Source organism: Hypanus sabinus, chromosome 6 (assembly GCF_030144855.1).
Source record: "Hypanus sabinus isolate sHypSab1 chromosome 6, sHypSab1.hap1, whole genome shotgun sequence".
Lineage (NCBI taxonomy): Eukaryota > Metazoa > Chordata > Chondrichthyes > Myliobatiformes > Dasyatidae > Hypanus > Hypanus sabinus.
In genome coordinates, this window is record NC_082711.1 from 154728291 (window position 1) to 154744078 (window position 15788).

The 15788-nt window shown below is 39.4% G+C and overlaps 1 protein-coding gene across 1 annotated transcript in view; it reads right to left on the reverse strand.

Annotated features, from left to right (window-relative positions):
- The window catches only part of appbp2 (amyloid beta precursor protein (cytoplasmic tail) binding protein 2), a 75345-nt gene that overhangs the window by 38134 nt on the left and 21423 nt on the right, over positions 1-15788 (reverse strand). Inside the window, exon 3 of the mRNA XM_059973240.1 lies at positions 1254-1405. Coding sequence (XP_059829223.1) covers positions 1254-1405 — 152 coding nt within the window. The remainder of the gene's footprint in view (positions 1-1253; positions 1406-15788) is intronic.

The following is a 15788-nucleotide window of genomic DNA, read 5'->3' on the forward strand; positions in this document are numbered from 1 at the left end:
TTGGAATTATTTGTTGCATTTCAATATGTAAAACAATTACTCTGCCAAATATTATAATCTGCAACACACTATCACAGACAACCCAGCTCTAATTGCTATTAACAACTTGCTAATGGGGCAGTACTTAAGTGTTCTTAATATCCAGCAGTGATCAATATACCATTTCAGCTGCAAGCAGTTTTATTGTGATGTCATGAAAATTCCAGCTAAGTAATTAAATTGAAAGCATAAAAAATACTAAATATGATCAAGCTGTAATGTTTAATAACAATGATCAAAATTACTCAATCCTACAATTCTTGACAGATGCAAGTCCAAAAGATCAAATTGCAAGTTATTCGAACACTCCAAGTTATAACCTAAAGGAAACTTATTTTGTTGTTGGGTGTAGGGAGGGAGTAAGTGGGGGTGGGGTGGGGGGGGGGAATTCAATGTGAAAAGTTAAACATGATGATCTAAAGATTATTTAAAGAGAAAGCATTGTAAATTAGCTTGTACAAATTCAAAACAAAGCAGTGAAGTATTTAAAATTCCTATGTCTGATCAAATAATTAATTAAAAAGGTGAAAGACACTGCAACAGGAGCACAAGTTAGTAGTTACATCAACAATATACAAATCACATTTAAGAAATCAGATACAGGAATCAAATGTAGTGTTATTCTAATAATAGATACTCCAAAAAATTACTGTTGCAAAATCTATATTTAAATCTTCAATAATAGTAGTTTTTGAAAAACTATCAAAAATGATGAAAATTTCATAGGCAAATTTATGAATATACTAGCACTTAAGCCAAACCTTTCAATATCAAAATTAATTTAATTAAATTATTTTATTCAGATTTTAACAATTATATCAAGAAAACAAATGTTATAATTGCCAAAAAATTCAAAAGAAATTAAATACATGCTCAATGCTAATTATTAATTTAGTGTCACCCAGAAACGAAGTACGTCAAGAACTCAAACAGAAAATTCAAAAAGGTCCAAGTAATTCTTGGAAAATTGATTTAAAAAGAACCTATCACAAAATTCAATGGTTCTAAAAAAAACAAAATAAAAAGGGACAGAGATCTGTAAAGGAATCAAAATTGTATTTTTCGACAGAAGGAAACAAATTCAAATAAATAGGCGAAACACTAACCAAAGTATAGCACATGATGGAAGGGTAGTATTACTGTCAAGGACAGTGCAACACTACAACCGAACATGGTCCAAATATATTTTTAATCAACTTAAAAGCATGGCTTACCTAAAACAAATCCAAATTGGATTGCTTTCTCTTTCACATGAGCATCAGACTCTTCAATATAGGAACAGCGTCGGCTGAAGGAATTGGCTAATACCGAAGCCACCTTTACTCCATGGTCCATTAAAGCTTGGAAACAGTGATGCAGGAGATGTCTACGAGAGAGAGCAGTATGCATTAGGAACAACTTAAAAGGCCTTTTACTGAAGTTAACTTTTACCTTTATACATAATAATATTATGTAGTGGGCTAACTAAATCCCTTCATTGGACCAAAAAATATATATTTTATAATTACATTGAGCAAGACCTCTGCAAAAATGAGACTTCCATAAAGTTGCAGAAAGGAAATAACCAACAATTTAAGTATTAGGCAGCATTTGATAAAATAGAATAAAGGGACATCTACTCCTCTAACAAGATCAGGTAGAAACAAGGAAGTAAGAGCAGAACACAAAAACCAACCTATAAAACCTGTAAAGTGCTGAGATTTACATCTGCAAGAAAGACATTAAATTACAAAACTTTCAAATTAAGCTAGACTGTCTGCTCTTTATATTTTACAAAGCAAACTTTCACAGGCAGTAAAGAACAGACAATCTTTGAAAGTATTATTAATATTGTGCATTACATCAAGAAAACCTCCTCTTCGAACTGAGCAATACACACAAAATGCTGACGAAATCAGCAAGTCAGGCAGTATCCATGGAGGGAAATAAATAGTTGAGGTTCCGAAGGGAGGAGAAGGAGTACAAGGGGGAATGATGCGAGAAAAGCAGAGGTGCTCAGTGGAATAGGTAATTAAAGAACAATTCTGATAGGTAAGAGTGGGCAATGAAGTCAAAAGTAGGGAACTAGAGGAACTGTCCCACTTGCGCCTTAACCAAGACCACACTAAGAAGCATCAGGACATTAACTCTGCAGTATCACCAACCTCATCACCTCTGGAGGTCTCCAATCAACAACATCCAACCAGAATTCCCATACTCTGTACTGCCGCTTTCTCCCAAGATTCACAAACCCATCTGCTCCAGTGGACTCGCTGTTTATGCCTGCTCCAGCTTCACTGAACTCGTGTCTGCGTACCTTGACTTCATTTGGTCCCCCTTGATTCAGCCCCTTCTCACTTACACTAGTGCGAAGTTAAGATGGCGCTAAATGGCGACTCCTTTGATGCATCTTCAGAAACAGCTCTATTTCCAACTTTAATATCTTTATTTTTCCCTTTCAAGGTTCTTTTGAAGACTCCGACCTGAAGTTATACACTGACTTCGGTTCTCTGTGGGAATGGGACCTGTTCTTGGGTTTCAGGACTGGCAGACCCGGAATCTTTGCGATCTTCAGGAACAGAGCTCGAAAAAAGTGACACAATGGACTTTTAACGTCATAAACCAGCAAGTTGTTAGTGTCTCCCCACTCGCTGGGGAAAAATCAGAGACACCTTTTTATCCCTTATTAGGGAGAGAGAGAATCTGCGATATGTTGAATGCCGGGTGTAACGTGAAGTCTTTTGGGATAACTGCAAGTCTGTGTCTTTGCTATTGCTTTGTTCAAGCTTGAGTGCTTGGTGATGGTGCCAATGCCTACTCTTTTTTTGCTGGTGGGGGAGGGGGGGGGGATTGCCGTTTGCTGCCACTTACACATGGGAGGGACTTTGGGGTTCTTATATTTATCTGTCGTTCATTCTTTGGGGGTACTTCTCTGATTTAGTGGGTGTTTGTGAAAAAAAGCAGTTCAGGATGTATATTGTATACATTTCTCTAACATTAAATTGGACCTTTGAACCTTTGATACTTCACACGTTTGTCATCACTTCCACTATTTTCAGTTCACTGGTCCTGACCACCCTATTTTCACCATGGACATCCAGTTTCTGTATGCTTCCATCCACACCCCTGCACCCCCAAATCAGAAAGACCTTAAGAGACCTAACCAATTCCCCTCCACTGCCACCCTTCTTCATCTGGTGGAACTGGAGCTTAATTTCTCTTTCGACTCCTCCCAATTTCTTCAAACCAAAGGTGTAGATGGATGCTACCATGGGCCCCACGTACAACTGCCTTTTCATCAACTACATTGATGTTTCAAGCCTACACCAGTCAAATTCAACTCTGTCTGCTATACTGATGACTCCATTTATGCTGCCTTCTGCAACCATGCTGAGCTCATCAATTTCATCAACTTTGCCTCCAGCTTTTACACTGCCTTCAAGCTTACGGTGCCTCTCTGATAACTCTCTCCCTTTTCTTGATCTGTTGCCAACTCCAGAAACAGATTATTTATCAACATCTTTTACAAACCTGCTAGCTTAACTACAACTCTTCCTACCGTGTCCCTTATAAAAACCCATTCCCTTCTCTTCGTTCCTTCACCTCTGCTGCATCTGGTGAGTCTTTCCACCTCAGGACATCCAAGATATATATTTTCTTCAGTAGGTTTTCCCTTCCACCTCTATTGATACTGTCTTCACACGTCTCCTCCACTTCCTGCAAGTGTGTCCTCATCCCATTCCTACCATCACCTGAAATAACAGCAACAGGGTTCCCCTTGTCCTCATCTACTACTCAATGAGCCTCTGCATCCAACACATCCTCTGCCATCTCCAATGAGAACCCAGCACCATGCACATCTTCGCCTCCCATTCCTTTCCACTTTCTATGGGGTCCCTCTCTCCCCAACTCCCTCCCGACAGATCTCCCTTATGGCATCTATCACTGCAACCATGCTGAGTGCTATACCAGTCCAACACTTTCTCCTGCACCACTATTCAGGGACTAAACTGTCCTTTCAGGTAAGGCAGAACTTTACCCATGTCTGTCTGCTTCATTTATTGTATCTGATGGTCTTGGTGTAGCCTCCTCCACTGCAGATTAGGGGACCACTTCATTGAGCACCTTTGGTCTGTCCAGAACAGCAATTAGGATCTCCTGGTTCCCACCCATTTCAATCCCACCACCCAATCCTACCTTCCCCCCACCTGAACTCACCTATCATTTATCAGCTTGTGCTCCTCCCCCTCCCCACACTACCTTATTCTGACATTTGTCCTCTTCCTTTCCAATCCTGATGAAAGATCTCAGCACAAATCTTCAATTGTTTATTCCCCTCTACAGATGATGCCTGACTTGCTGTGCTCCTCCAGCAATTTCTGTGTTGCTCAAGATTTCCAGCATCTACAGAATCTCTCTCATCTCTTTGAATTGAACCATAGGAATTTTTTTCTTGCACTTCAGAGCCGACAAAAAAGCCAACCTAGTTCTAATTCCTCTAATTCTCAGCACTTTGAATGTTTTCTAAGTTAATGTTAACATAAAAGGCTATTAAGTTATGAAAAGCCTGAGAAGTAGCTAACCCCTTTATTTCTTCAATCAAATGCACCAAAACGTGACCACCCAATTTCCTGACTCAAGAGCCAAGGGTATCATTACCTGAACAACAGCAGAAATACTAAGTACACAGAACCTCTTTTTTTTACAAAAAATTGATCACACTTCAGTGTAACAATGCAGAATTCAAGTCTCCAGATTGTAAAGCGTAAGAAAAAGTCTTAACAATTTACGAAGATAACAGCAGAACTTAGTGTACAATTATTAGGAAACAATGATTAGTCTGGAAAAATATCAATAGATGACCTAAAACAAACCTTTAAAAATATGAAGGAATTTCACAAGTTAAAACAAGAATGGATTTTCCATGTTTGCCATAACTACTCTGAATATATTAGTAAAATGGAATTTGAACATGGCATAGCTGAAACTGATGGATGGCAGTGATGGCAGTGTGAAATTATGTCTGGAGAGGGCTTATCTGGAGGATAAACACAGAATTATTTGCCTATTTCTAGATTTTCCACATAATTCTATGCACAAGAGGAGCAAATATGAAAGCAAGATGAAAGACAAAGATGAAAGCAAGGTAATAGATGAAATATAAAATGTAAGCTATACAGTAATACAAAAGAGAGTACCAAATGATTTTTCAGGCATATAAAGAGTAAAAGAGAGACAAGAGTGTATGTTGGAGTACTGGAAAATGACAATACAAAGTTAGTATTGGGGGACAAAAAGAATATAGTAGACGAACCAAGTAAGTATTTTGCATCAGTCTTCACAGTGGAAAATACCACTACAATGCCAGAAGTTCGAGAGTGTAAGGGGCAGAGGGTGGTGCAGAGGAAGATGGCACCCAATAGCGACTTCTTTACTCATATCTTCGGAAACAGCTCTATTTCTAATATCTCTTTTTTTCCTTTTCAGGGTTCTTTTGAAGACCCTGACTTGGGGTTACACGCCAACTCCGGTTCTTTGTGGAAATGGGATCCACTCTCAGGGTCTCACAATTGGACACTTTTCGATATGCCAGGGACATGTCCTGGAAGACTAGTGCGCCTTCAGGGTGCTGGATTTTCATGGCTCTAGAGGCAAGCGGACTCAAGGCTGGTGCTGCCGCCTGGTACATCGTGGGAGATGGAAGATGGAAGATCGTAAACAGCCAGTTGACTGCTGGCTGCATGCCCAGAGATCTGAGTTCTTTGGGCACAAAGCTCAGAAAAAGCAACATGACAGACTTCTAACCCCATAAGTCAATGAGTTGTTTTGATATGTCTCCCCTCTTGCTGTGAAATAGGTACAACTCTTTTTTCCCTTATTAAGGAGAGAGAGAGAGAGAGACAGACAGACAGAGCGCCTGTGGCATGTCGAATTACCGGGTGAACAAGTAGTCTTTGGGGTTCTGCAAGTCTGCATCGCTATTGATGCCATGCTGCATGCTTGAGTGCTTGATGGGGGATGCCAATGTTTTTTTGCTGGTGGGGGAGATCGTTGCTTTACTGCTGCTTATGCATGGGAGGGGGAGCGGGTGCTTTGGGGTTCTGACATTTAACTATCATTCATTCTTTGGGGCACTCTTGTTTTTGTGGATGTTTCCGAAGAATAAGAACTTTAGGATGTATATTATATACATTTCTCTGACATTAAATGTACCTACTGAAACCTATTGAAACAGAAGAAAGTGTAGTAGTTGCTGTTACTAAGGAGAGATTGCTTGGGAAGCTGAAATGATTATGGAGGCATTTTTAGTGATCCATCAAGAATCATTTGATTCCAGAATGGTTCTGGTTGACTGGAAAATTGCAAATGTCACTCCATTCTTTAAGAAGGGAAGTTGGCAAAAGACAGGAAGTTATAGGCAGTTAGCCTTAATTCAGTGTTTAGCAAGATGTTGGAGTCCATTATTAAGGACAAGGATTTGGGATATTTAGAGACACATGATAACATAGGCTTCCTTAAGGAAAAATCTTGTTTGATAAAGCTGTTGGAATCCTTTGAGAAAATAACAGGCAAGAGTGACAAAATAATCAGCAGTTGTTGTTCACTTGGATTATCAGGAGATGTTAGACAAGGTACTGTACGAGACTGCTAAGAAAAAAGATAAGAGCCCATAGTATTATAGAAGATACTAGCATGGACAGCAGAGTTGAGGACTAGCAAGAAGCAAAGACTGGTAATAAAGGGCCCTTTTTTGGCTGGCTACCAGAAACGAATGGTGTTCCGCAGGAGTTGGTGTTGAGATCACTTCTTTTCATGTTATATGTCAATGATCTGGATGATGAAATTGAAGGCTTTGTGGCCAAGTTTGTGGACATTTCAACTCTATTCTAAACAGATTATTTTCTTCCGTGGTGATGCCCTCAGGTCCCCGTATCTCACAGTAGTAGAAATATCTCCTCCACTTCCACTCTATCTAGGCCTTTTGGTACTTGGCAGATTTCAATCAGATCCTCTCTTAATCCTAATGTATCAGTAACAATAAGCAAATAGCTTGAAATAGCCTCATGGTTTCAATGGGTTGTTCTTAAAGACTTAATTACAAAAACTGGGTCAAAGAATGATTGATACAGTACAGAAAAAGGCTCTTCTGTTCACTGAATTTGCATGGACTATCAGTCACCCATATGCACTAACTTCGAATTAATCCAGTCATTTTTAATCTTCACATATTCTAATCATCTCCTTAGATTCTGCCATATACTGAAAAGCCTCAAATTTCACAGAAAGGAATTATAATGGCATGTAACTGAAGGAGGATCAAATCTTCTAGGTATTAAATATCACCTTCTCTTCAGTGATTAAGGTTAGTGAACAAGATGGAAATAACAAACACATATTGTACTCCATATTGCACAAAGCACTCTTAAACAACCTGAAAGGATTGAAGTGTCCTAGCAGGAAAGTGACACTAAATTAGAAAACTAAGGGTCAGACTACACTGTGTGGTAGATCGCATATGGCCCACCACTCCAACAGTATCTGAATAAATATTTCCTAGAAATTTTCATTAACATCAGATTTTGCAGAGTGCTCTATAGCTAGCAAATACTTCTGTAGTCTTTTTGGGAAAACTCTCAGGGTCAAGCATGATTTGCATCCATTCCATTTCTGTAAGGTCTGCTATATACAGTGGATTCTGGTTAATTGGGGCAAGACCCGTCCATTTTGGGCAAATTATCAGCTGTCCCAATGAACTGAAGGTATAAAAAAGAAAACTGATCAACAAATTATGTATTTACATGAAATACAGAACAAATTAGAATACTATCAATACCATTCCAGGACTACAAAACTGTATTAGTTTCTAATACTTATTGACAGAGCAACTCATCCACACCACTTTCTTTTGACTATACATGAACAAAACTGGTGCAGAAAATAGTGCAAATAATGGATTGCCTTCGTATAATGCTGTCGACAATTACATCATCCAAATCTTAATTTTCATTGTAATGTTCAAGATGATCATCAATATCTTCAAGTTCTTGGTAGTTTCTCACTTGGAAGTAGTGAAATAGTTTATTTTTATGGTCATGTCTAGCAGCTCTAAGCCTGAACATGTGAAACCACAGTGAGCAAAGAGTTCTGAATTGTCTTACTGCTTACTTCTTGCCAACTATCAATGAAAAAAAAAATCACTGCATTTTAAACACAAATGCACTCAACTGATGCTATTTAAGAACTGATCGCTCAAAACAGTGCTGTGTCAAGTGACCATGCAAACACACGAGACTGATGCTGGTTAGAAACTGTTCAACAACAGTCTGCTGTCTCAATTAAGTGGTATAGTGCCCCCAAAAAACGAATGGATTCCCGGCTATTTCCTCAACTTGTTTCTGTTCTTTATTAGTTGTCCCAAGTAAGTGGCTGCCTCGATTAACCAATGGCCCAATTAACAGAATCCACTGTATATGGAATAGAGATCAACCAGGAGTAACAATACAGATACTCTGGCTGATATGTTAGATCAATTATTCCAGTGGCTTTCAGGTTGCATGGATTTATGACATAATTCACCCCTAACAGCATATTAACATTCTAATCAATCTGACGTAGCAGGTTCTGTACAAAAGTACGAAGTGCTTTTATTAACTCAATTCCACATAGCACGAAAGCATGACAACTGTTGGAATATCAAAGCACTAATTTTCAACTTTAGCAAGCCATCCATATGAAATAGCTCAACTTTTTTGGTTGCAAGAAAGCTCATCACATGAAATACTTTTAATGGTTTGGAACCAGGTACCTTCCAGTTATGTTGAAAGATAGAAGCCATGAACTATTAACTTTAGAATTCTAGCATGTCTTATGAGAAAATGCAACATCATTCGAATTGACCTGCATATACGTTCAGGTTCAATGTCGATATCCATTAACCTATGATGCCTTGAAGAAGTACTCAGTACTCATCCACATTTTATTAACTCATTTTCTAAATTTAAAATAAACTAGACAACGGAGAGATCCATTGGGGCCCCTTTGATAAAAAGGTAGTGCAGTCTGATGTGACCAGAATGAACATTAAGTTTACCTGAATGCTACTGCTTTTGCTTTGTTTTGAAAATTGAAGAAAAAACAGTTTATTAAAGAAGAAAGACGCATAGTAGCAAGGCTCCTCCTCGTTTAACGAAGGACACTTCTGATGGCAACATTTCGGGTTGATCTGCCACTCTTGTGCCTCTCGTTGTCATTCTGGAGACGTGCAGTCCTTTCATGCGCCGTCTCTTTATCTCTTCTGCTGTTTGTTCTTTGTCTCTGATCTTAGAGGCGTGCATTTCTCAGCTCCTTTGTCTCTTCCTCTCTCCTCCTCCTGTGCCTGTTTTTGTTATTCTGGAGAGGTGCATGCCTCTCCTCCTGCACGTCTCTTCTTCTCTCGTCTTTTTTGTCCTGATTCTTTGATCCTGGAGTCGTGCAGCCCTGGCCTCATCTGATTCTTGTTCTCTCCCTCTCCTTGCTACTTCCTGACGACATTTGGTGTCATCTCTTGACCATAATGTCCCCCTTCTCTTTCCACACGGCATAATTAGGTTGACCATATTTTTTTTACCCTAATGCTGGATAGAAGATACGAAGCAGTAATACCAAAGGAAGCTGATTATTCTTGATGATGTGATTGGCGCTCTCTGAAATGGACGTGACATAGTCACCACTGTTGTTTGACTGCAGCAAAGGGTTTTATGGGCGTCTCGAAGTACAGGTTTTCCCCCGCTATTCGAAGGTAGAGCATTCCTATGAAATGGTTCGTAAGCCGGATTGTCATAAAGAGAAGAAGCAATTACCATTTATTTATATGGGAAAAATTTGTGAGCATTCACAAACCCAAAAAATTCCACAAAATCATGCCAAATAACACATAAGACCTAAAGTAACAGTAACATATAGTAAAAGCAGAAATTATCTGATAAATACACAGCCTATATAAAGTAGGAATATTTTTTGGCAATTAACGCAGCATTGTCCATCGTAGTGAAAATCTCACGCAAGCGCTCTTGGCAGAAAGACTCGGCGCAAGCGCTCTCGGCAGAAGCACTCTTTCCAGCAACCTTTAAGCTGCCAAAACATACCAAATAACACCTAAAAATACACAGCCTATATAAAGTAGAAATAACGTACATCCAGCGTAGTTTCACTTACCGGAATCGGGAAGACAGTGAGCACACTGATGATGGTGTGTTAGGCTGAGTCGTCGGAGGTTGGGGTGGTGGGAGGTAGAGGAGACTGGGGTGTCATCTCGTTGTCTGTTTCCATCAGGGCAAGCAGGTCACCTTCTTCTATGTCTGCCTGCCTCAATGTCAAAGGTCGAGTTTCACCGTCTGCTGTGGCTGATGTGGAAGGCTTGAAAAATGACAGTATGCTTGACTGCTTAGCCTCGCGCATTTTTCTATCATACAGTTCTTTGTAAGCACTCAAACCATCCTGCAAATATGCCCTAAAGCTATGCACCCTTTCAAAATTAAAGTCGTACTTTTCTGCAATCATTGCAACATTGTCAATTGCAGCGAAAATCTCACGCAATTGCTTCACGTTCAGTTCCTGGACGACTTCACTTTCGGGCCGTTCGCTACTGCATTCGGTTTCAATTGTTATCCTTTCCTCTTCATCAGCTCTTCATCTGTCAGTTTTTGGTCATGGGATGCCAAAATCTCTTCAACATCATCTTCGCCAACTTCCACAAATCCTTAGCCAAACTCACTATATACTTACTTCGTTCATCACGATCAAAATGCTTAATTATGTCTAGTTTTATGCTAAGTGTAACACCCTTATGCGCTCTTTTATGCTTTTCCGATACCTTAGAACTCATCTTGCTAACGGATGCACAAGATAAATCAACATAAAGCACAGATGCTCACAGGCACGTGTTTAATCAGTGCTAGCTAGAATGCAGTTCTGGGGGAGGAGCTTGGCTGCTTGGCGCGCGCGCTACCTTACGCGTGCGCTGCCTTTTATCGTTAACAGTGAAAACACCTTCTGTTAGTGAAAACAGGTAACTAATGTAGGTCTTTCATAACAGTGAGGTGTTGTAAAACAAACGCTTGAAAAACAGGGGACACCTGTACATCATTACAGGTTATGGGATGTTATGTCATGCTTAAAGTTAGAGAAGATCTGATGTTCAGTTTTTGAATCTAGTCAAAATTTTTATACATTGTGGGGACCATTTTTGAGTTATTTTCAAAATCTTTGATTAGTTGTAAATGTACAGATGGTGGCTAATAATAAATTTAATATATATAATTTATTTTATTATATGATAAGGGTTTTTTTCCCTTTTTCCTTGCTTTTCCTAACAGCTCTGACTTTGGTAGTGGGTTTAGATTTTTTTTCTGTATAACAAAATTATTATATTTCAATATTACGATTCAATTTAATTTTTGTGAATACAGGGTTTTGTGATTGTAACTGTATTTTTAATACAATGTATTTGGTACTATTTTTTGACTTGTATATCTTCTTGTATTCTGTATTCCTTTATGCAGAAACAAATAAAAATATTGAAAGAAAAGTACGTCATTACAATAAGATTTAATGATCTCTTATTGATGGGTGGCAGTTAGAGCTGTCCCAATCCTGCACATGCTGATGGTGATATGTGACCGCTTGAAATAGTGCTGCTTTCCCCATTTCCTCCGGTTGGTGTTGCTGCTGAGGTTGGCCGTGCGCATGCATTGTGGTGTTGCGTCCCGATTTCCATGATGGCAGATTGCCTCTTGGGTAAAAACGGGGAAGTTGATTTTGGCGAATGAGCAATTTTATACGAATATATAACCCTGAACTTTGTCTGCATTCTGTAAGTTAGCGCATTTTAGGTCAACTTAGCCAAAAAAGTGTCGCTGTAATGCACAGTTTGCGCTAACTGGAGGTCACAAACAGAACAGAGCATGAGAGTTTTAGCAGTACAGTCAGCCATCCTTATTCGCGGGGGATTGGTTCTGGGACCCCTCGTGGATACCACAATTTGTGGATGCTCAAGTCCCTTATGCAACCTTTCTCCATCCGGTGGACCTTAGAACCAAGCGGAACAACAGATCTTATTTAACCTGTCCAGTGCACTGAGACATTAGGACCCGACGCCAGAGCTCTGAATGCGCAGTGTTTCTGTTCACGAAAATAATCATGATCACGACTGAAAATAAAGTGGAAATAATAAAGTGATTGGAAAGAGGTGAAACGTCATTGGAAAAGTGTTAGGCTACAGTTGGTCAATGATCTGAACAATTTTAAAGGATAAAGTGAGAAAGGCTCTGCCCCGATGAAAGCTACAATTATTACTAAGCAATGCAATGGTTTAACTATTGGGTTTTGGGTTTTTGATCCTCATATCAACCCGGCACGGTGGAAAGCGCACTCGGGAGCAATCTGTCCCGAGTCCCGAGAACTTCCACTCCCAACCCCAGCGCTGAAACATAAGTTCTTAAGTGTTTTACATGCATAGAAAGGTCAAATATATACTATATACTAAGACAAACATTTGACTAACTGACGCTAAATAATACCGAATGTACCTGATCCGTCTTACTTAGTAAGAGAACTTCTGATTTTTTCGATCCTGATCCACAATAACCCACGCACGCCCTCCCGTATACTTTAAATCATCTCCAGATTACTTATAATACCTAATACAATGTAAATGCTATGTAAAATGGTTGTTATACTGCATTGTTTAGGAAATAATGACAAGAAAAAAAGTCTGTACATGCTCGAACAACTGCTGGAAGAGCACTTCCGGGTTTTCGCGATCCCGTGGTTGGTTGAATTCGCGCATGCTGAATTCGCAAATAAGGAGAGCCGACTGTATATAGATTGAAGTAGGATATTTTTGTGCTGATCTACAAAACATTGTGTATCATGTCAAAACAAAACAAAAATTCCAAAACCTGTCAACAATATAGTAAAACTTAAAAACCAAAATTGTGAGGCTGAAAAAGTATTCATTCCCTTTGTAATTACTATGCTAACTTTCCTCAAGTGTAATACTGTATATTAACTTATCAACACACCCAGGAAAGGAAATTGGAGGATCACCTGAGTAAATACCCCCTCTCTGTGTAACGTCCAACTGCATGGTAGATTTTCATCAGACCAAACCAAAAGAAGACGAAAGTGCATTCAAGGCATGTCAGGGAAATGATAATAGAGAAGCATAAATCATGGGAACGGTACAAGACCATTTCAAAGGCACTAAAACAGTGAGAAAATATAGTACCACAGCCACAATGCCTAGGTCGGGTGGCCCCTCTAAACTTGTTCACCTGTGAAGAATGGCACTTGTAAGAGAGGGTACTGTAGAAGTCACTGGCTGCAACTGGAGATGAAATTCATGGCTCCACATGGCTTCGCACAAAAAGGGTACAAATGGAAGAGTGGCAAGGAAGAAGCCCTGGCTTAAAAATGCTCATCCTGGCCCATAATGACTTTGCAAGGTGTCACTTGGAAGTTACCGTAAAGATGTGGAAGAAGGTCTTGTGGCTGGATGAGATTGAAGAGGAATTTTTTGGCCTCAACACTAAGTGGTACATGCGGAATAAATTTAATCCTGCACCAGGTAACACTGTACAGTATGGTGGAAGTAGCATCATGCTATTAGGATACTTTTCAGCAGCACGGACAGGAAATCTGGGTAGGATTGATGGGAAGATGTATGCTGCTAAATACAGAGAGATCCTGGATAAAAACTTGCTAGCCTCTGACAGAAAGCTTAAATTGGGGAGAAAGCTCATCTTCCAAGCAGGACAATGACCCATAAGCACACAGCCAGAGCAACCATGGAGTGTTTTCAAATAAAGAAAATTGATGCTTTTAGGTGGCTAGAAGTCCTGACATTAACCCAATGGAACATCTCCGGCTAGACCTCAAGATTGCTGTACACCACCACTCCCCAAATAGCTTGAGCAATTTTGCAAGGAGGAATCGGCAATCTTGCTTCATCATGTTGTGTAGAGCTAATAGAGTCTTATCCAAAATAACTACTGGCTGTAGTAGCTGTAAGAGGCAGGCAATCCTGAGTGCTGAACAAGGGGAGGATAAACTTTTGAACTGCTGGTATTTCAATTTTTAAGTTTTTCATGCTTTACAATTTTCCCCGTTTCTTTTTGGGCTTTACTGTGGAAAAAGGAGCACGTGATTCACAAATAAAAATTCTCAGTTCAATTGGTCAAAATCCCTGGTTGAAATATTCATTTATATGAACAAAGGGTTGGAAAATGAAAACTTGTACAAGGCATTGTATTTAAAGGAAGGAATGGTGGTTTACAGTCTTAACTTAAGATCTTTCTCATTTGCAACATTCCTTCAGTGTTGTTGACAACATTAAAAGCAAGTTGAACAGCAATCTAAATAGGCTTAACAGGTAAATAAAGCTTCTAGAGTGCTAGCGTTGAGGCAAAAACCACCAACTCTTTAGGTCACTAAAAAAGACTAATACTTTTCAGTAAATTAATGACACCTTGTTCAGGTGTTCAAAACCAGAATTCAAGTCAAGCAGCAGATTTCGAATGAAGTAGTTTATTCTGATTGCACTAAACTATTAAGTGCTAGGTATAAAAGTGAAAAGGAATTCAGTCAACTCTTGTGGAACCATTTCCACAGAAGAACAACTACTGTTCTCTAAAAACCAACCATTTAGACAGACATAAAAATTGATATAAAATGTAGCTATCACACAAGATTAGTGTCTTATTATTAGGAAAGAATATTAAAATCTGAACAAAATCTTTACTTTTCATAAAGTTTTGTATCATAAAACTAGTGCAAGGTTGTGTGCTTAAGCGCCCGCTCTACTCCCCTTTTACTTACAAATGCGAGGCTAACCACAGCTCCAATGCCGTACTTAAATTTGCAGATGACACGCCTGTCATTGGCCAAAACGGAAGTGGTGACAAATCAGCATTGAAAATCTGGCTGAGCAGTATCACAACAACCACCTCCTTCAATGTCAACAAGATCAAGGAGCTCACCATTGACTTATATACCCATAAAACAATTACACCATGGAAACAGCCATCTTGGCCCTTCTCGTCCATGCTGAACGCTTACTCTCACCTAGTCCCACTGACCTGCACTCAGCCCATAACCCTCCATTCCTTTCCTGTCCATATACCTATCCAATTTTACTTTAAATGACAATATCGAACCTGCCTCTACCAATTCTACTAGAAGCTCATTCTACACAGCTACCACTCTGAGTAAAGAAAATCCCCCTCATGTTACCCCTAAAAGTTTGCCCCCAACTCTCAACTCATGTCCTCTTGTTTGAATCTCCCCTACTCGCAATAGAAAAAGCCTGACCATGTCAACTCTATCTATCCTCCTCATAATTTTAAATAACTCTATCAAGTCCCCCCTCAATCTTCTACGCTCCAAAGAATAACTTGTTCAACCTTTCTCTGTAACTTAGGTGCTGAAACCCAGGTAACATTCTAGTAAATCTTTTCTGTACTCTCTCTATTTTGTTGACATCTTTCCTATAATTCGGTGACCAGAACTGTACACAATACTCCAAATTCGGCCTTACCAATGCATTGTATAGTTTTAACATTACATCCCAACTCCCATACTCAATGCTCTGATTTATAAAGGCCAACATACCAAAAGCTTTCTTCACCACCCTATCCACATGAGATTCCACCTTCAGGGAACTATGCACCATTAATCCTAGATCACTCTGTTTTACTGCTTTCTTCAATGCCCTACCATTTACCATGTATGTC